Source organism: Drosophila albomicans, chromosome 2L (genome assembly GCF_009650485.2).
Source record: "Drosophila albomicans strain 15112-1751.03 chromosome 2L, ASM965048v2, whole genome shotgun sequence".
NCBI classification, from domain to species: Eukaryota; Metazoa; Arthropoda; class Insecta; order Diptera; family Drosophilidae; genus Drosophila; species Drosophila albomicans.
Genome location: NC_047628.2, coordinates 13546644 through 13569006, shown reverse-complemented (window position 1 = coordinate 13569006; position 22363 = coordinate 13546644). Strand labels below are relative to the sequence as shown.

At 38.2% G+C, this 22363-nt stretch overlaps 4 protein-coding genes across 5 annotated transcripts in view; 2 read left to right on the top strand and 2 right to left on the bottom strand.

Annotated features, from left to right (window-relative positions):
* LOC117566160 (protein eyes shut) overlaps positions 1 to 3862 on the bottom strand; it is a 62865-nt gene extending 59003 nt beyond the window's left edge. Inside the window, exon 1 of the mRNA XM_034245660.2 lies at positions 2980 to 3862. The gene's annotated coding sequence lies outside the window, so the exon portion shown is untranslated. The remainder of the gene's footprint in view (positions 1 to 2979) is intronic.
* The window catches only part of LOC117563869 (MKRN2 opposite strand protein), a 65173-nt gene extending 58017 nt beyond the window's left edge, over positions 1 to 7156 (top strand). Inside the window, exons 3-5 of the mRNA XM_052003313.1 lie at positions 5130 to 5573; positions 6272 to 6458; positions 6525 to 7156. Of these exons, the coding sequence (XP_051859273.1) occupies positions 5302 to 5573; positions 6272 to 6458; positions 6525 to 6908 (843 nt within the window). The 5' untranslated portion in view covers positions 5130 to 5301 and the 3' untranslated portion in view covers positions 6909 to 7156. The remainder of the gene's footprint in view (positions 1 to 5129; positions 5574 to 6271; positions 6459 to 6524) is intronic.
* Positions 7157 to 8219: 1063 nt separating this feature from the next.
* On the bottom strand, positions 8220 to 9292 carry LOC117566180 (Golgi-associated plant pathogenesis-related protein 1). 2 transcript variants are annotated; one of them, XM_052003321.1, is made up of 5 exons: positions 9163 to 9292; positions 8904 to 8990; positions 8726 to 8833; positions 8444 to 8670; positions 8220 to 8376 (listed from the first exon to the last, which is right to left on the bottom strand). In XM_052003321.1, exons 1-5 carry the CDS (start codon positions 9175 to 9177, stop codon positions 8292 to 8294), a joined length of 522 nt encoding a protein of 173 aa, XP_051859281.1. In that variant the 5' UTR covers positions 9178 to 9292; the 3' UTR covers positions 8220 to 8291. The 2 variants fall into 2 exon arrangements, with proteins under 2 accessions (XP_051859281.1, XP_034101577.2); XM_034245686.2 differs by lacking the exon at positions 8904 to 8990.
* A 10839-nt stretch (positions 9293 to 20131) lies between these two features.
* LOC117566161 (uncharacterized) lies at positions 20132 to 22363 on the top strand. The gene is made up of 2 exons (XM_034245661.2): positions 20132 to 20236; positions 20298 to 22363. The coding sequence occupies exons 1-2, from the start codon at positions 20198 to 20200 to the stop codon at positions 22269 to 22271; spliced, it is 2013 nt and encodes a 670-aa protein (XP_034101552.2). The 5' UTR covers positions 20132 to 20197; the 3' UTR covers positions 22272 to 22363.

Sequence of the window (22363 nt, the reverse complement as noted above, 5' to 3'; positions counted from 1 at the left end):
ATGTGTCAAAGGGTTTTCAGCCCAATTCTCACTTCCTGTTGCTCCAACTCAACTTCAGCTACGTGTTTTTTTGTCGTTTTTATTTTTATATGTGCTTTGCATTTTTTATATAGTACGTCTGCTTTTTTGGCTGAATGTTTCATTAGGTTCTCTTCTGCCAATGTGCATAATAAATATTTGATTTCAGAATTTTGCGCACTTTTGCGACGATGTCTTCGTTGACTTCTTTTTTAATCTTGGCCAAAATGTTGCTGCTTTAGTTGTGTTAAGGGCACTCATTAAATTCACTAAAATGCGTAAGCTGAGTTTTTTTTTTTTGTTGCTTGGTTGTATTCTCTACTCTTGACTTTCTGAAGCTGCTGCCTTTTTCATGTTTTCACTGGGCAAACAATTCTGCTGTTTTCTTTTCACATTTTTTTTGTAAAGTCCTGCACCAAAAAGGATGCAAGTTGTAATTTCATTTCTGACAACTGTTCACCCAAGTATCCAACATCACCCATGTGTGTGTGTGTGTGTGTGTGTGTTGAAAGAGGAGTGTGTTTGATTCACAAGTCGCAAACAACATTGAGATAAAGTTTGTTTGGATTTCTTAGCTTCGCTTCCTTAAAATTGTTGTTTGTTATTCCTGTTGCTCTACCGTTGTTGTAACGGCAAACCAGCCAAAAGGAATTGCACAGAAAAAATATAGCAAAGAGAAATACGAAAAAAAAAATTAAGGCTGCACTGTGTCCTTGTCATATCCTTTATTGCATTTGTTTTGCCGCTTGTTTGCTTCGCTTTTTATACTTTTATACTCTATCAAGGATCATTTTCACATTGTCACGAACCCAAGCAGATTGGAGTACAAATTATTGAGGAAATTAGATTGATAAGAGAAGATAAAAGGTTATTGCTGTGGAATTTCTATAAATATTCATTCAAGATCTTAATACTTTTAATACAATATTTCATTTTAAATATATATTTAGTCTTGAAATAATTTAGAAAATTTCTCTTTGTTGAAATTCCTAGACATGCTAATTTCTTAAACTAATATCACTTGTTACTTTATTTAAAATATAATCCATTTACTCCCTACTGAGATTAGAGTGTCCAAACGTCGTTATGTCACATATACAAAGTTGGGTTTATCCAGCTTTTTATTGTCACAATTGCTGCTCGCAAGGAGTCGAGTGTGTCAAGTGCTCTAAATGAAATTTCTCAAATATATATTTGTGCCGTTATATTTGTCGTTGTTGTTACATTATTGTTTGCTTTACTTTTTACCTCCTTTACTTACATAAGTACGTCTGGGTTTTTCGCATTTGCCTAAAGTAAAACAAATTGAACTTTTCACTTTGCATTTGTCATGAAGCAGCAGCAGCTGTTGGAAATCTTAAAATTTTGGCATAAAAACAAATTTAATTTACAGAATCAACAAGAAAACAAATTCCTTGGCACAAACGAAAATCTTCGAAATAAACAAGTGAATATTTTGTGTTATTAATTTTGCTCGACTCTAAATAACATAAACCAATATGTGAAGTGTTTTTATTTGCTGCTGCCAGCAAATTGCTTGTCGAATCTCGGATTTCGTATTTCAATTTGTGTTATTCGTTCAATTAAAAACAGTTTTCTATGCAATTTGCAAATTGATTCATCAAATACCGGTAGTTTATTAAAAATTGTTTGTATTTGATTGGGAAAGAAAAATACAGACTAAAATTTTGATTTTATGGAAAACAATTTATAAACTGTAGACAATAATAATCACTAGTAAACATATGACTAATACATTTTGAAGTTAAACGAGCTAAATTAAAATTTCAGATATATGTATTTGTTTTAATTATCGGTTTTAGCCAGTAAACATTTTGATTTACCCCAAGTCATGTTTAAATTCCAACTTTGAACAAACTCGACATTTCTTTTGGTTCAAATGTTGCTTGATTATCCAATTAAATAAATACAATTTCGCTTGGCTTCTTAAGCAATTTTAATTATAACCTATTTGTTTGACAAATTATTGCTTTCTTATGCATGAAATGCGTTAAAGTGGGTTAAACTGCTATACCAAGAGTTTTGTTCTTGGATATTTCTTAAGTCCGACACTAAATCGACATTAAATTGTTATTATAATTTATTTCGAAATCGAACCAAAAGTGAAATTTACAAATCGGCAATCTGCTTAGGCAAATCTTTAAAGCGTCGCAATCTTATCTCATCACATCTCGCATTCGTTTTGCATCTCCCAAGTTGGCCACTTAATTTGCATTTAAAATAAATATATCTTGCGGCAAAAAGTTTCGAGCACCCTTGTGCGGCATCTTGTAAATTTGTTTTTGTCTTCTGTCTGGAAACTAACAAATTTGTCGAGCATTTTCTATCGACTCCGTGCAACAACCCATATCAAAGAACTGTTCACTTAATCTGTCATCTTTTCCGTAGTAAGAACTGAGGATGAGTTTGAGGTTTGTTTAGGAAATTGCCACGCCCATTGAGGCGCATTAATTGACACAGAGAAGAGAAATGTGATGGGCTGTCAGACATATAGACAGAGATAGAGAGAAAGAGAGATAAAGCAACTCAAAGCCATCAACTTATTCAACTAATTTCTTGGCAATTTCTTTAATTTAATTCTTGGATATTCTCGTTTCGTTTTGCCGGTTTTCTTTATACATTTTTATTGTTTTTGTTGTGGCTGCTGGCCAAGTTTTGATATCTTTCTGCGATAAAAACAAAAATGTCACATTTAACTTTTGTGACAACGTTGACAACGTTGGCAAAAGGCAAGATGCAAAAAGCTAAATGGTAAATGGTAAAAGCCAAAAACATCAACCGCAAACAACGAGGAGGCAACCGCAAAAGTTTGCCAGCGAATCAGTTAACGCCTTTTGCATTACTGTTGACTTGGCCTATTAAAAATGAGTTTACGCTTTATCAGCTGCTATAAAATTGTAGTAGTCGAACATATGTATGTCTGTATGTTTGTGTACCTACCAAATCGGTTTGGGTCATTATCCTTGTGTTATCCTTGTGGGTGTGTGTGTCCGTTTTTTCGGCACCTCATCGATTAGCCAAGTGTTGCCATGCAACAAAGGCGGCCACTTGCCAGCAGCAGCGACACACACACACTCTCTCCCGATGGTGGCGAGGTGGACTCGGAGGCGGAGGCGAAGGCGGAGAAGGACAATGCGAGGAAACCGCACAAACTATACACATACAAACAAAGACACACACTCACGGGGGGAACTATGCACACGCGGAACCGGTGGAGGGTTTTGTTGTTGGGTAACTCTTGCCAGGAACCGAGAAAGACCACAACGTGGTTGACACACACTCACTACTGACTCACACAAACAACAACTAAATGTTGCACGTCACTTGGCGACGAGGACAACGGCGACGACCACGACGACAACGGCGATGACGACGACAGAGATAGAAATAGCGATAGCGAGCGAGAGAGCGTCAGCGTGAGCGAGATGGACGACGTATTTAAGTTCAAGTCCGAGTTGTGTTTATGTTTGCGTTTTGGCAGGATAATGCGGCGTGTACTATATCCTGATAGCCAAAAACGATATCCTTGATACTTAATGGCAATTGACAGTTTCGACAGGCAGCTACGAGATGCTGCAACTAAATCCTTTTCGTTTCTTGTCATGCGTTGCACACTTCACACTACTCAACTGCAGTTTCTTGCGATACGAAAATGATGATTATGCTGCTGATAATGATGACGATAATAATTGTGATCAGGGCGATGTGTGTGTGTTGCTTGGATTTCACAATGCGACACTATGTGTTTTGCCAAACAGTTTGTTGCCACTTGCGACAACAACACGACCGTCTGCTCGCACGGCTCGCCGTCAACTGGTTTCGCCTCGAGCTTCGGGCCACACACGTTGTTGCACGAGGCAGCTGAGGCAGCAGCAGAAGCGGCAGCAAAGGTTCTTTTTTGTTTTTGGGAAATTGCTCGATGCCTGCAAGTTTTCACCACAATGCAACTCGAGGGCTGTTCTCTCTCGCAAACTGCTTTCACTCTCTCTCTTACGCTCACTCTCTCTCTCTCTTCTGCTTTGGTGAGTTTGCGCCTGGGGTGAGTTTATATTTCGTTATGAGGTTTGTTTTCATTTTGCCGGTTTGTTTACGTTTTTCGGCTTTCCACCATCAGCCGGCTTTTCATGTGGCGAAAAACATCTGATATTTGGCCAAGTGTGTCTCCCCACACAAAAAACAAAAAAAAAAACAAAAATTGAGTGCTCTCAGCTAGCCTTAAAGGTATGCAAGGGAATCGTTTTAAGGGCTGCAAAAAGGATATTATTAATATTTAAAAATATCATTTAATGGAAAGTTGTACATTATTTTATGAATGTGTATTATTGCAAAATTAAAAATACAAATATTTCAAACTAATTATGCCACAATAATGTTGTTGCATAATTTGTGGCGTTTCAGAGATTTATATTCATAGTTATTTCAATTTACTTTTGTATGTTTATGCTACATATTCCCTTTAATTAATTTACATAATTGTGCCACGTTTCCATTTTATGAATTTACATAATTTCGGCAATTTTAGCTTAATCTCTATATCTATCTGACCTTATAAATATTTTTGACCACAAAATGTTGAAAATGTTTTTACTCTGATTATTTCATTACCATCATTTATTTAATAGTTATGTCAGCTAACTAAATCACATCTAATCATATCCTTTGCCAGACGACTAAAGTTGCAAAACTGGCCACATTTGTTAGCTTTCATCTGTGTTAATTTCGTGCACAATAAAATTCTTTATGGCACATTAAAGTGTCGCTTTGCCACACAATGACACAATAAACAACAAGCAGACTTAGAGTCACAGTCAGAGTGAAATTGAGGCTAATCATGGTTGAGAACAAAGAGTTCGTTGCGTTTGCAGATGGTATGTCAATAATAATAATCGTCGTCGGTCTGACTCTGTCTGTGTTTCTGTTTCTGGGCGGTGTTTTGTGCATATTCCTGTGAGGTGAAGACCGTGCTGACCGCAAAAGCTGTTTGGTTGGAATGGACAGCGGTCGCTTCAAAGTCCAGGCAAACAGCTTTGGTCACATTTCTGGCTCGCAACGATTCGGTTTATTTACAAGAAATGTTCGTTTTATTGCAGGCCTGCGTAACCGCAGCAACCAAAGGAGCACAAGCAGATTGAAGCAGCAGCAGCAACAGAACAACTACAGAAGCAAAGGCAAAAACTGGACACAAAGTGTATCAATTATAATACGGGTGCAAGGCAAACGACGACGAAGGATTCAACATCGGGGGGAGCAGCCACATTCACAATGACAACAACATCTACAACCACAATTACCTCAGATCCGGGCATTCTGTGTTTTCATCACTGCAACGTGAAAGTTTTCTGCTTCACATTGCCACACACTTGCCCCCATTGCAACGCGCAACTGGATGCGGATGCAAATGCCGCTCCAGACAACGCAACTGGAGATGCGACCATAACGAGGCTGCTGCCCTTTCGTTTACCCTATCCCTTCGTCCGTGCCACACAACATCCCTGCGCCATTGTCCTGCGACCCTCGACGGGCGATTTTCTCAAGTAAGTATGCCGTTAGGGGTCTACGAATGGGGTAAACACGAGTGGCAAAGTGTATTAATAGCTCCAGCTGAATTAGTCTAAAATATATTTTAGATTCGTAGAAAGTCTTTAAAAAATTTATATAGAAATAGAGACCTTAAAAATTAGTTTAACCTTAAATAGAACTGAGAATTTCAAAGAATTTCGCAATACAATATTACAAATTTATAAAAGAATCTATACGATAGTTTAGGCTTATGATAAAGTCTTGCAAGAAAAGTTAGATTTGCGTTTGAGAAAATAAACAAACTTTTATGATAATCAATAAATTTGTTCAATATTCTGCACAAATTTTTTATAGCATACTTTTGGTTGTCCGATCGAATGGAAAAACGCAACAAACGGATTGCTTTTCTGTCTGCAAAATTGAAATTAAAGTATGCAGCTATGTTATGGTAAATCGTCAGTGTAAGACCCTCTCTCAGTTTGGTGCTGCATTCAGATAACTTTTTTATTATACAAAACCCTAAATGCGGCAGTGAATTTGTTGGTCCGTTGAGCTCAGTGAGCAGCATCCGCTTGTGAAGCCCACAAATTTCAGATTTTCGCTTTTGCATTTTAGTTTAGTTGTTTTTTTGTTGGCTGGCGAGCTCTGTAATATGCAAAATTTTGTGGGGGACGAGTTTTTGTGTGTTTCTGATTCGGTTTCTGTTCCGCAGCGATTACAGCAACGCGACAGATTTGCATATCGCGGTGACCACATCCGCCGGCGACATTGTCGAATTCGATAGGTACGGACTGCGACGGCATCGGCGCGACGATAATCCCCGCGACTGGCGGCAGTCGTTGCTCGTCGGTGATTTGCCGGAGCCCTGGCACGACTACTGGGATGAGATCCTCGAGCAGGTGAGCAGACAGGTCGCCATTTGTTTTCACCATTTGTCACCATTCTTCGACTAATTTCTTTGTTAGATATGCGGCCAGTCGTCGCGTTGGTCCATCGAATGCTACGAGGAGACTAGCCACAATTGCTACGCATTTGTCCTGGCCTTCCTGCAGGCGCTGGGCCATGCTCAGCTTAGCGATGCCGCCCGCACCAAGACCAGCTTCTGTGAGAAGTACATTGTGCCCCGCACCACCACCGCCGGCAAATACATCTCGCTCTATCGCAGACTGCGACACGCGGGCATCCATGTGCATCGCCAGCAGCCGAAGCAGTCCAAACACCGTGCCCCCAGAGTGGATATCTGCGATGGCTTGGACAACAGCAAACTGCCAACGAACAAAACAAAGTTCGCCAACAATATGACAGCACGTTCACTTGGGCGTCAAAAGCTTTGCACCATCGAGGAGTGACCCAGACGAAATCAAATCTCAACCATTAGAGTCTAAGATCACATAGAATTTCCTATATTCCTAGATAGTTATTTGTTCCTACGGTTTACATAACTTTTGTATTATACGAAATGCCCGCTTTGACTTCATTTTATGTTATTCGTCCTTATACTTTATAAATCTGTATTTGTATTTGTTTAACTTTAAGAGCGATGTTAATAAGCAAACAGTTTACACAGTTATGTGTTTAATGTGATTTTAAACAGTGATTTGTCAATTAAATAAAATATATATTATATAATATAACGTTATCCTTTCTTTTTATTACTGTATTTCCATTTGACACCCATATCCTTGGATTTTAATAAATATAGTTGGTTCTTGCGAATCTTAGTAACCATGTCTTTTAAAAATAAGTAAAGATATGCCTGAGTTAAAGCCATTTTTCTTAAAAGGATAATATTGCTTAAGGCATATCTCGCTTATATCCTTAAGGATTTTCAAAGGACATGTGTTTTTGAAGTCATTTTAAACAACAAAATCGATTTGCATTCAAAGTTTTCCACAAAATTTTCAAAAATTGTATTAGAAAATTTTTTAAGGGGGAGGCATGAAAAAATTGGTAAAAAATCACAAAATACCTCGTATCTCGGCCATCTTAAGGACTAGGATGATGTCCTTTGGCATACAGATAGTGATTTTCAGTCAAAGTTGAAATATAAAATAAAAAGGATGAAAGTCCTTCAGACAACAAAGTTACAAGGACTTTTTTGTATTCAGAAATATGGCTATAACTCGGCCGTATCCTTGCCGATCCTGTCGGGCCATGTGTCCTTTTACTTGTATTAATAAGGACTACCAACTGGCCAAAGGACATTCAAATTGTCCTTGCGGTTCTCGAGATATCTAGGATTTTGCGATTCTGAGCAGTTTTCGTTGGCCTTCGGAATAAAATTTTTTAAGTGTTGGATTTCGAAGTAACTCCCATATTTTTGAACACCAATCGATAGAAATGATCCCTGCGAATATAAAGAGGCGTGTTCCTTGATGCTCTTTAAGGATATGGCTAATTTAGTTTAATTTTTTTTTCAAATATTGTTCAATTTTTTATCTGGGGAGTACGATAAAATGACATTCAAAGAAAAAAAACATAATAACAACAATTGCTATAGCTTATAAATTTTACCTCTCCATGTGCCAAACTATTTGAGAACTTACTACATCTGTTATAACATTTACTAATCGCACGTTAGTTCAAAAATCAACTAATAAAAAAGTTAAAACTATGCTCATAAGTTTTGCTTTATTCTAAATTAAATACATGTGTAAAATCTACTATTGAAGTACTCTAAAAAACTATTTTAAATGGGATGTCTTGAAGGAAGAGTTGCTGTCACAGTATTATTATTGTGGACTAACGTTACTCTGAAACTGGTTCATGTAATTGCCTGGAGGATCGTAGTTGCACACTACAAATATGGTGTCTCCACTGCGAAGAAAGCATAACAGAAAATATGTTAATTGTTTTTATCTATTACTTTAAGATATTTTCTTACCGTTTTGCAAATCCCACGCCTAATTTCTGGGAACCCTTCCAAACGACTTGGGTAAAGTGGCCAGTGTTGGATTGAAACGAAGGACTACGCCAGTTATATTGTTTGATTTCATTGTACCAGGATCTAACAGCATCGGCACCGCCAAGATTTCCACCAGATGCCCAATAGATGTTCTCGCCATAATTATTATTCTGACGATGCTCCATGCGATTGTTGGACATCAGATACTAATGATAATGTTTGACAATGATTGATCAATGCTGAACAAATTGAGTTACTTACCTTCGCCCATTGAGTAGCTAGTTGAGACAGTTGGGAATTTAACACCAAGGGAGCTGCACCGTGTCGAGCTCTGTATTCATTGTGGGCCTTGAGTACCTCCTGTTCAAACTGAAATTGGTTGAAAAATAATACGAATTAATTCACATGGAATTCCACAAAGTTTTATACACTTTTTTACGGAAGCTGCTGAACTGTTGTCGAGGAGCAATGTACAAAACAATATCACAAACGAAACTCGCACAGTCATTGTTGTTGTTTTATGGAGCTGCAAATATAATATACACGTAAAGTTTTCTCCACTTCATCCCATCATATCGCATTTCATCCCATCATATCATTTGTCACATTATTCTGATAATTGTTCTCATAATTGTTTTCATATGCAAATATGACGACGCGCATGAGATTAATTCACATTTATTTGGAACTTTGCTTACTGCCTGAACACTCATTTTGTTGATTGCAATTTAAGGAATTCTTATAATATATATTTAATTTTGTTTTTAATTGAAATCAGCACGTATTGCACTTGCACTTGCAAGTCTGATATTGAAATGAGAACTGAGTGGCTTGAGCCAGCAACGTTTTGCTTTTATGTGGCTTTTATTTATTTGCGTAATGCTGATAAGCAGCAACCAGCTGATCCATACTTCACTAGTCATAACTAGAGCAACTTCCCTTGTCGGCGTCGCTGACTAATCTTGCTTATCAGCCCGAATCGAGAAGCATTACAAAACAATCCCCTCAGCTGTTCAGATTTATACTTAATTATTTTTATGACATGCTGGTGTTGCAGTTTTTTTTATAACTTAAAGTATACTGATACGGGATTTTACAAGAAGTGCAATGTGTACTTTTACGAGTAATTATTGACTGCTATATATGATAGACTTAATAAGTAAATAAACTCATATCAGGGCATTTAAATATTTGGTTAGATAGCATTGTTTATTTGTATCTTAAGAGTTACTCACGTAGGTGACTCTCTTTAAGAGGTTTTCAGGTTTTTATTTTTGTTTTTATTAAATCATGTCAAGTTTTTCACTCACCTTTATGGTTAGGCATTCGTCCATCAGGACTTAAGCCAACACATGTCACGAGATGCCATCTTTGGGCTTCAGCTTGGGCTTTAGCCTTTTGTGGTGTCGCTGCTATTCTGGCGCCTGCCTCATTAATAATCGCAATATCCATGGCACGAGGCGGGTTTCGTTATGCAAAACTGTCATGAATCGGGGCGAAAATGTAATTATATTCTCTCCTTGATGAGCCAACCAACCAGTCAGCCAACAAGCTCATCATCTTCGTCTCTCACGCTGCAGCCTCTTCTTCATTCTCGACTTGGTTTCCCAGTCGAGTTGGGACATTTCATCTCTTGGATAGCAGCACGCAATACGTGCATATAAATTGTATAATGCCTCTCTCGTTCGTTGCCAACTTTGAGGACACGTAATCTAAAAGTAAATAAGTTTTGTCTCCTGTCTCGGCTGCATAAACTTTTCCTCATGAGTTTTGAGTCCACAAAACTTTGTATGCTGTTTTGTTGTCTCTTTGGACCATAATGATGATGTTGTTATTGAATTTAACCATTTAGGATACTTAGCCAGATCGTTCAAGTGAAATGACTTGTAAATACCCAAATAGTTGCGGCAATAAATTAAATGCATTCCAATTGCAGCACTTCAGGCAAGTTCAATGAATAAATGAAAAAATTAAATTTTCATTTAGTGGTATTATTTTAGTTCTATTTATTATATAAAATAACACCTTTTTAATTCAAAGTCAAATTCGTGTAGAAATCTTCAGAAACAAATAAAACAAGTCGAGTGTACTCGACTGTGAAATACCCGCTACCCATTTTAAATAGGAGCAAAAGAGTATTGTTGTTAAAATATACCAAATGTAATATACCCAAAAATACTGAAATATACCGAATGCTATATTTGGTATATTGACATACTACTGATATACTGCATTCAAAATATTCAACCAGCAGAGCTATTTTCGGGGACTAAAGTGGGCCGTAGCAAAATTTGAAACAAACTTCATCTGTGTTTAATGACAACAAGTTCTATTGAAAATTATATCTATATCCCTTATAGTCGCTGAGATCAAGTTGTTCATACGGACAGTCGGTAAGACAGACGGATAGAAAAGAGACAGACAAATAAACAGTCGGACATGGCTTTATCGTCTCGGCTCTTGACCCTGATCAAGAATATACATAATTTATAGGGTCGGAGATGCCGCTTTCTGCCTGTTATATAAATCATATATTTCATGGAGGCAAATAAGTTATAATACCCTATTACCTTATGGGTAGCAGGTATAAATATATGCAGTAGTTTTTCATGTTTATAGATAAGAATGTTAAATATGGAATGCAGCATTTGTTTCATAAATAGAATTCTAGCAACTTCAAAGAATTACTTCCGATTTCAAATATTTAATCAGCATTTCCGTTTTTGCTTACAACTGTTATCAAGAGAAAATGCGTAAAATTTCATCAGCTCGCACTCATTAATAATTACACACACAGATTGCAGCGCAAGCTATCAGGTAATCTTTGATCAGGGAGTCATACGCTTTATGGAAAACAATCAGATTGACAGTTGACTCACACACAAAGAGGCTAAATGGCAAAGCGGCAAATAGGGCAAACTGGGGCAATGTCATGCCACAATTTTACAGCCCTCATTTTATGAAGGTCGTGGCCACACCCCGTCACAAATTTTGTAACGTTTCCAAAATTGGGTGTGCCTTATCGGGAAACGTGAGTCAAAAAGAGCAGCCTCAGAAACGAGAACAACCAAGCCAGAAAGCAACCCATTTGTGCTCTGCTAATTGTTGTTATTCAATTAAAAATGTGGCAAAGTGTTTAGCATAAATGCGTAACACAAATTGCGACGAAAGGCACAGAAAAGTGGCAAACACAACACACACATTTTGACCGGAATTGGCAATTGGAAATGCGAGACTGCGAAATGAAATCAGCACAGAGACCTTGGTCAGCACTTAGAACCAATTCGTTTCTGTGTCCATTTCGAACCTTTGCACCTAACATAAGTAGCAATCGGCACAATGTAGCCAAACGCTTTCTTCTGCTAATCATGTCGGATGACAAGTCAGCCGTTGTATGGCTGCAATTTTGCCGCCCAATCCGCAATCCCCAATCCCCAGTCGCCCCGTTACACCCACACATTTCGACACGTTTTCGACGCATTGCAAAATCTCGACTAATGTCAAACGCTTTGTCGTCATCGTCATCGTCGTTGTCGACAGTCCCTAGAGAATGGCTTGCTTGACAGTTTTAATTTAGTAGCTGCATATTTCTCAATGCATTCAAGTGGTAATACTGCCTCGCCATTTTGGGCAGCTTTGAAAAGGATAAATGCAATGCCCACTTTGATGAATGGCTTGCAGTTTCCTCGAAAATAAAACAGCTTACGATTTTTCATCATAGTCTGTGAACTTGATTCATGCGCCTTTACAGCACCCATTTCTTAAGAGAATTCACCGCATTCAATTGCACTGAAAGTTTCTGTTGTTGGCTTGCTTGTCGATTATAAGCTATGTAAGCAAATTCACATTCAAATTAATTTCTCCGGCCCCGGACTCGGATGCCAATAGTGTAAATAACATAGTGGATCAAGTAACAATAGCGCTACTTGTGCTTGCAAGTGTTTTCCAAATATTTGCAAGCGAGCTCAACTCAAGGGTCTCAATTGACTTTGATAAGCTGCAGCCATTTGCAGAGATAACAAATGATTTCATTAAGCAAACTGTAAAATCCAGCATCTCTCTGGCTTATCAAGGTCGACGCTGGAATGCACTATTGTTGAATGTGATTTAAGAGGAATTATTTGAATTATCTGGAGATACAAATAATTTTATTGTATGCCTACAGTTCAATTATTCAGATAGTTTGTTAGCTTGCAAATAAATTGCGATAAAGAGTTTTATTTTTTAGTTAAAAGCTTTAACAAAATTTAGGAAATACTTAAACGCCTTATACTTAGATACTTTCTACAGCTACGCTTTACTCACTACCATTAATCATTTATTGATCTGCTGCCATAAATGCCTTTCACCATCAACCGTTCAAATATTTTGCTATTGTAAAGTAAGCCAAAGTAAAGTCAATTTCCGCGATAGCCTTGTTTTCTATGCCATTCTCTCGATTTTCCTTGTTTCTATCTTTTAATTTATCTCTTTCTGGCGAGTGAAGCTTTCGATACTGCGAGGCGATGTGGAAGCGCATAAAAATGAATTCACACAAATTTCTTGTGTCAACTTTGATGTTGTTGAGCGAATTAGCAATTTGCGCAGAGCTTCTCGTTGTGGCAAACTCAAAACCAAATTGCCGTTTCGTGTTGACTTTCGTTTTGTTTTTCTTTCACTTCTTCAAGGTTTCTGTTTTTTTTTTGTGTCGTACTTTTCGGGAAATGCTTTTTCTTGTCACTTGCGCTTTTGTTGCCAGTTTGTTGACCGTGGCGTAATGTAAATAAAAGTCTGCAACTGATTCCTTTGTAACTTTTTCCATAATTCTAAGGATTTTGTTCCACATTACTAAATTGCGAATTGGAAAATGCAGTTTAGAATGTGTAAAAGCTGGGCTTAAATCGTTTTCAGTCGAATTTTACGCATAATTTGTTTGCATTGCAATTATCGGTTCATCTGTTTTCATTTTCTGCTTTGTGACTTTTACGCCGCTTTGCCATCACATGAAAATTCGATGGCCAAAATAATGAATGCACAATTTTTAGGAAAATTCTGTTTATGCATCATTTAATTATGATAATTGACGCTGACAGCGGTATTTACACGATGCCAAAGCACGAGCTCGTCGTGATGCACTCATTGCACTTTAAAATGGTCTAGTTAAGGATTATTACGCATAGGCAATGTATACAATGGGTAGCAGGATTTGAAAATCTATTTGAATATTTGTGGAAAATAAGCTTAGTAATCAACAAACATATTATTATGCAAATCAGCGACATTTAAATGTTTTGTATAATAAATATGTTTAGAGATTAGCGTAGCCAGTGTAAATAAGCTGAAGATTAAAAAGTGAGTGCTCATCTATTGAAATTTAAGCTCAACACTATCCACTATTTGCAGAGCAGACTACATCAACTTTATTAAAACCTTCTTAATATTGAGCTGCATTTGCATTTACAAGGTTTTTCCCCCACTTTGTTGGCATTTCCGAGATACAGAGACAGTTTATTGTTTCTGCCGCTGAGCACTTTCCACTTTACTCTCATCTTTTACAAACAAAATACATGTTATTGCATCTCTTGCTAACCGCAACAGTTGCTTCCTATCATTTGCATGCTGTTTTATTTCACAATTTATATGCTTACGAAATGGATATCCAATACATTTGCCTTCTGCTCAAGCACTCCCACTCACATGCTCCTGCTCTTATGCACTTACTTATATGGACAAACACGTGTCCGGTTCCGGTTGCTAAAGTGCAGAGCGGAGCAGTGCAGAGCGGCAGGAGCAAACATACATATGTATCCTCATATCCTGGCGTCTTTCTTTCAGCTCCTGAGTCTATTAGATGTGTGTATTCCAAGCGAAATGCTGCAATAAAACTAAATCGAATTCAAACAGAAACTTCATTTACAGTTCATCAAGTCGACTCAACGCTGCCTCGTTCCCTCCTTCTCTTTCTTAACTCACCTCTTTTCAGCTCTTCAGCAAACAACATTCAGCTACCACCACTCGATATAAGCTTCTTGCTCTTGGGCAAGTCTGCCAAGTTCTTGGTTGTTGCTCTTGTTGTTGTTGTTGTTAGCTAACAAAAAACTTGGAGCTTAGCTTTTATGCTAAATTAAATGGGGCTAGAAAAGCAGCATACGTTATGCATATGTGCTGAGTACCCTCGACAAAATAAAGACTTTCGAGACACTCACTAAATCATTGTGCTTATTGGTAGCGTATCTTCTAGTCGTTCATTTCTCCCAACACATTTGATTTGAGCACGTGTTCAATTGGCCTCAAAATGAGTAAAAAAAAAAGGAGAAACTTCTGACGTTTATATGCTAAATTGGTTTTTGCCAATTTATGTGTGTACTTTTGTATCGCATACTGCAAACTTTTTTGGCAACAGGAGGCTTAAGGAGCTCTATATAATTATCTCAACTAGTGCACAATTGCACGAAATTAACACAATTTCCATTGCTTTATTTACCATTAAATGCTTTGCGGTTCGCACGCAATTGACACAATTTCCACACAATTGCCGCAAATGCCAAAAACGAAATACAAAAATATATTTTCTAATTGTGTGCGGAAAGTGTGGACACTGTTGATTGTGCGGTTGCAACATTGAATTCATTAAATGTCTAATTACTTTTGATAAACGCCACGTGCCAACAAATTTTGCTGAGCGCTTTATTTTTCTCTTTTTTTTTGCCTCACCATTTTGCATTGGAAAATTGGCAAAGCGTGCAGAGCCTTGTCAGCTCGTTTTCGGGCCAAAGTGCACAATAAACAGTTTATGCGATTTACGTATCGTTGCATATTTTCTTGGATATTTTTTCCTCTATTTTCTCACACACTCACTTACACTTTTCTTTTCTTAAAAGGTCAGAATCGTTGACTTATTTGCGCCCGAACGCGCTGCTTAGATCCCTTGAAAAGAAACTGAATGGCCAAGGCATTGAACCGTTTAAATATCCTTGAAGCTATTTCTTGAAAAATATATTAAAGTCAACTGGGAAAGGGTTAACCTACTACTTCACATAAGTATTTGGCTTTTACTTTGAGCAAAGTAATTTCATTTTTCAAATTGGTTAGAAGATTGCAAAATCTTGCTAATAGTTTAAAGTCTGCTGACACATCAAATTTCCATTCAAATAAATTAGATGGATACAAAGTAGAACCACTTTAAATAAACTTTCATTTGAAGCAATTATTTCTCATAGTAAAGGTATGCAAATCAAAATGTTAAAGCCCGTTTTAAAGCTGAATGCAATAGTTTTCCATCAAATTTCATAATGAATGGTAATAATAGTTTTGCTCTGCAATCAAATGCAAATATGCATATTGCGGTTATGCAGCTCTTTAATGACCTCACAATTTAATAAATAGATTTATTAAAACGAAAATGTTTTCACATTTCTAGGCAATTAGTTGGCAAGTGGAGCACAGCGCGGAGAGAGGTTGAGGATTTCGGGGTCATTCTTTCAAGTTTTGGTTGTTGTAATTTGCGTGCTAATTTCCTGCAGCACAAAACTTGTGGCAAACTGTGCAAACACTTCAAGTCGTTCCCCGTCAACACGCAGCCAGCAGAGTGCAAAGCAAAAATCAGACAGACTGATAGAGATTTGCATATCTTTTGATGCCGTGCCAAAGGCAAGCTTAAATGCAGCTCGGCAGCAGCTACTTTGAGGTCCCTGACAAGACTCTCTGCCACATCTGCAGCACGAGTCAGCCATCCATGTCTCTGTCTGCGTGTCTGTCTGATGGCTGGGAAACGTTTCAGCATCTAACACTTTGCAGTTTCAGCTTCAGCTCAGTTTGTTTGTGCGGTTGCAGCTGCCAACTGCAAGTTGCTGCTGCCAAAGCCAAAAAGCCAAAAGTCGTCTTCGTTCCCCGCGCCAAAAACTGAGCGCATATCAAATTGACAGGCAACATATTTGCACAAATCCTTTAATATTTATCACTTAATTGGCATGCCGTTCTCTCAGACATTAAACTCGAGTCGAGTTTCGCAATGCATTCATTAAATGAGCCGTCGAATTGAAGCACAAATCTCAATTCAGGCAAAAAGAAATCTCGACTGTAAAATGGAAAAAGTTGGCAAAAAGGCCAACAAAATTTGATTGTGTTTATGTGAAAGTCAAACCGAGCAGCACGAGCCAGAAGAACTATAAACAAAGCTAGACACACGGCCCAAAACAACCAGCTATGCAAATAAAATTCAACAAATATTTACAACACGACTACAGAATACCCTTTACATTACATTTATCTACTGTCAATTCCCAAAATTTGCTTTTTGTGTGGATGCCTCAAAGTATGCAGTGTATGTTTGGCAGTTGGAACAATGCACAGGTAAAAGAAATAACTGCTGAGCATACGCAACGTGAGCTACTTTGATGTTGGACGAGAGACAAACGAACTGGCATAATGTATAGTAGAAAGCCCCAAGAGCTGTAGATCCAATTGGTCTGAATGTTTGTTTGAGGATGATATTTGCTGCTTAGATGACCAAAAAACGACCGAAAAGGCCAAAAATTGTAAATTGTATGTAGGCAGCAAAAGTTTGCCAACAATGCGAAATTACACTGCGGAAATGATATGAAAAATGGTCGAAAATTGTGCGAGTGATAGGAGATAACAACATTTCAGTTTCTTGAAATATTGATATTTAATACTGTCGTAAAATTAAATTTTAAAATTCAAATTCCTCAGCATAGAATAGAAGATGGAAAATAGTTTCGCAATACTTGTTTCATAATTAGTTTAGTCTAGTTTTGTAAATAGGTAAACTATATATTTAGGTAAAATGTATTTCAATTCTAGAGTAATGAATCAACAACTTCATTTAATAATTGGGATTGTTTTATTTGTTAGTTAACTGACTGATTAAAGACCTAAAGAGTTCATATGAAAAAAGAGTTAAAAAGAAAATAATAAAAGTGAATTTAAGCAAGCTTTCCTCGCTATATTTTCTCAGTGCAAGTCCACATTTGGATTTGGCCACATTTACCTTGCTGCCCACAAAGCGTAAAAGTGGCAGATGAGAAGACAACTGTATATGAAATGCCCACTGATTATAGTACTACAGTAGCTTGTCCAATTCTCAACTGCTGCTGCTGCACACTCTGTCTACTATTATGACTCTTGAGTGATGGCATTTGTTCAGACAGAGTTGTGCTCGGTGTGCAGCTGCCAATTAGATGCAGCCCGGCATGGGTTGAGGGGAGTAGAATGAAGAGAGTGAAACTAAATTTCCATTGACGGCAGCATGTCAGGACTGCTCGTCGTTGTCATGGCAGCCATGGCACATGATGTTTCACGTGTCCTTGTTCTGAGTTGGCTGCCACATTTGCTGCTTCTACTACTGCTTGCTGCTTGCTGCTTGCAATGCGTTATAAGCGGGTTACGGTATTTTCATCATTTTTCCAGGCCATTCAAAAGCACAAAAATAAGAGTCAAAAGACTCAAAGGAGGCAAAAAGAGCAGACAAGAACACGAGCGCACAGCTGCCACTTGAAGATTTATGATTGCACACTCACTGCCAGAATGTCTATGGCAGAAAGACGAACATCTTTGGCAGTCACTTGACAGCGTTTCAGCTCAGCATCGCAATTAAACAAGTCTTCTCTAATCTGCATACCATACTTTCAATTTAATACTTTTCTTCGTGCTGTCATTGTTGATTTATCGCTACGTCCAGCCTAGTCTCAAGGTACCTAGAACTATGCTCCATATATATACAACAAAAGTGAACACTGCCTCAAAGTGTGTGTGTGTGTGTGTGTGTGTGTTGCTCGGCCCTTTTTGACATTCAATTAATATGCAAATTAAGCTCGACATCTCGACAACTGGCAACTGGCTGGGAAAAGCATTTCACATGCGATAAGCCGAAATTTAACCCTCTTACTCTCTTTGGCATCGCGAAGAATAAACAGCAGCAACCTTCGAGTGCAGTATGGGAATTGGCCAGAATGGGATTGTACTACTATATATAACCGAAGCAAGCGAGAGAGGAGAATAGAAATTAGAAAACCAGCTTAGTAATTCAGGCAACGTTTGCAGATTTCGTGCATAGTTTCAATTGCTTGCCACAGGCAACATTCGGGGGCATCATAGTTCGTAGTTCCTGCTTTGGTTTCTGTGTCTGTTTCTGTTCCTACTCTTGGTCTCGATGTGGTCTGGATTTTGGAGATGGGAATGAGGCTGGGGATGGGGACAAAATGCCCGTTGGAATTTACGATACCCTCGAGATTAGTTTGCGCTGTTGTTTGCCTTAATTGCAAGTAAGGGGCGTGGCTGTGGCCGTGTCGCCAAGTCAGCGGATTGCGGATTGTGTTCTGCTCATACAAAACAACAAGAAAAGCAAACAAAAGCGTGGCGCAAAGCAAAAACTGATACTGCAGCCAGACACAGCAAAGTTGCCAACATTTTACATTCCACATACGACGCGTGTGCCGGCAGTACATCGTATTGGCAATTGGTGTCGCTTGGCTGTACAGTAAATACTCGCCATGCAGCGCCACGCTGCTACCACACACAAATAAATACACTTATCGAGTCACAAGACATTCGCAAATATCTCGCATGCATAAATTGTGCTCAAGAGCTGAGAAATGGCCTAGAGAGGCGCACAAAGTAAATCGAAAGACCAGAGAGGGAGAGGGAGAGAGAGATAGAGTGACAGGGAATTTCTTTTTTTTGGTGTATTTGTTGCCATTTTATATCTTATTTATTTCAATTTTTTGCCCATTCGTTTGCGACGTGTGTGTCGATGTGGCACATTTTATTGCAATGCTCTCTTATCCTCTGGGATGCAATTTTAAAATATTGCACACACTTCAAGTATCGTCCGTCCCGGCCGAGTCAAGCAGAACTCCATTTATATTTCATGCATTACGTTCTCCTTTTGCTCTCCCATTTGCTTTTCTGTTTTTTTTTCCGTTTCTCAACATCGATATCACCGCTGGCTTGAGTGATTGTAATAAATTATTGCCAAGTTTATCAGAGCAGCTGATAGGCTATTGGCTTTTAGACAACTTAAAGTGTCAATTGATTCGTTTGTCCAAAGCTCAAAACTATCAATTTATCCACGGTAAATTTTCTTCTTCTTCTTCATTCCTTTTCCCAGTTGATATGCTTCTATTTTGGTGTGTGTTTCCCATTAAAAACCCGCAGCGGCAATTTGCCACTCTAAGCACTGCTTTAAACTTCTTTTAGCGACCAGATCTGCGCATTTGTTGAGAGTACGTGGGTGAAACGTTATGTGAAAACTTTTTAAATGCCGCTTAATATAAATGCTGTTAAAACTTCTTTTCGAAGGGATTTGTAAAATTTGCTTACATTATTTGCAACATTATTATTAGTGCATAGAAAAGAGTTCCTTAAATTATTTGTTAAACAATGAAAACTACATTTTAACAGAATTAAAAATTAAATATAATTTAAATTATTATCATGAGGGTGTTTCACATCTGTGAAAGAGTATGATCAAATTTAAGTAAAGTTGTTTAGTGGCTCATCATGAAATACTTTAAAATACATTATTGAATCTGTCTATTTATATTGCCTACCTATCGATTATTTTAAAAAGTTCCATAAAAGACAACTCTACTATAGTAGATAATTACAATTTTGTAATATAAAGTAGGCTTTGTACTTTCAAAATTATTTCTATGAAAGCTTTTCTGTATCTAGAAGCATTTTACGTTTAGTTTCCAAACGAACAACAAGGCAAAATAAAGCAAGTTCAGAAATATGTATCGTGCTAATATTAATAAAATAAATACTGGACAAGTAAGATTTGAAAAATAATATTTTTAAATAATAATTGATATTAACCAATTATTTAATATAGGTAGACATTTCTGAATGTTTTTATCAACGACGGCCGGTTAACCGAGTCCATGACAGTCCAACTGACAGATATTCTAGGAATGTGCAGATGACGGAGTGTAGGAACTTTCTGCTGCAGTTGGGACTGAGACAATACTGTGTCAATCAACTGACAATGGAGTTGATGCAGCGACCCGACATTGATCTGTTGCAGATGCGGGACAGTTGGGATCGTGTCAAGCAGATGATGGGACCACAACGAAAAAGCGAAGCGGATACTATCGTATTGCGTGAGATACAACAGTTGCTGCAAGAACGTCAGAATAATACACGGAAGAGGGATAGATCACCGTCGCCCCCACGTGAGATAAGAACTTCAACTCCAACTTACGCCAACAGGGGTAATTTTGGTTGTGGCGATTTTGATCGACCCAATATGCAAAACCAATCTCCCAGGGCGCAGCCGCCGGGTAACTTTTGCAGTCCTTATATTGAACCGCAATATCGCGAGGAGGACGTTTACAATATACACGAAGATCCTCGTGATCTACCCCATCATCACGCCATCCGTTACGATGATAGCGGCGAATATAGGATCGATGACAATTGCAATCGCTATCCGCAGCAGGAACAGCTCGGCAAAAATTATAATCCTCTTTTGCAGCCGGAACAGTTCAATTACAACTGTGATCCTTCTTATCCGCAGCAGGAACAGTTAGAGCGAGCTATGTGCAATTATCGTGAGGAAGCTCCTCAACCCTTTCCCCTTCGAGAAAATAACCGAAACTACGATACAAATGACAACTACGATACACATCCGAGGGAAATCCCAAGAGAGCAACACCTCTATCGGGAAAATAATTACGATGCATATCCGAGGGAGCGTTTACGAGATCAACAGAACCATGAAAATGAATTCCATAGCAGAAACTACAATAATTCATTTCCAAGAGAGCATGAGCATCTGAGGGATCAGCAGAGCTATCGGGAAGATAGTGGTAACTTGAACAGGCAACAAATAAATTTTTACGATGACCGCGGAAATAAAAATCATAACCACAATTATCAGCCATACTCACATGAGCAAAGGCAACAACAGTTTTCACGAAATGACAATTATCGATATGAGAGAAGTAATCAAGGAAAAGAGTCCCAAGAGCCCAAGAGACGCCGTTTAGAAGAGCTACCGAGGCAAAGGGAATTTCGCATCAGTGAATTCGTAATGCCCTACATAAAATACAGAAAAGATCCGTTGCCACAACCGGAGCGCATTTCCTATGCCATCGGTTTTTATCAACGTCGGCGTACTTTTCCAGCCGGTGGCATGAAAGAAACAGAAAATCAAGGGAATGAACCCTTGGAACCCTATGTTGCGCCCTTTAATCCTCATCGCCAAACATATAAGAAAATACGACGAACTATACGCGTCGCTTGGAAGGATGTTTATGTCACCCAAGAGTATTCGAAGTGGGATCTCTGGTGGAGGGGGTACAAGTGGTGTGGCGATGCCATTGAGAATGAGCTTGGACGCTATGCAGACGTTAATTTTAATGAAATGTCATTTCTGGTCAATAAGCTTTATTATGGAAAACGCAAGGATGCAGTTGACAAATTATTTCGCATGATACAATTTGCATTCAGCGATAGTAACGATATTCATGCCACGCTTTCGACCATATGTGAACTGATGAATCTACAGTTCCTAACGAACTTAAAGACCTCGGAGATGGGACAACTACAGGATCTGATACGATATGTGCCCAATGAATCGTGGGTTTACAAAATGAAGGCATTTGTGTATTTGTGGGCTCGCTACAGTTCCATACAATGTTTCGTTGATCTAACATTACCAACCAAAGACAAGGAGGTGTTGGCCACAAAAAACCAGTGGAATCGTCCGATGTTCCATTGGGTGGCCCGAGAGGCTTTCGCTGAACTCAAAAGGATCAGTGCTATTGAGTGGCCAGAACATAAGAAAACCTTTCGCGAGAATTAATTGAATTGTATATGCATTAATTAATAAAGATGAATACCAATTTATTTGGTTGATTGCGCTAAACCCACATTCCACTTACAAATAAACATTCT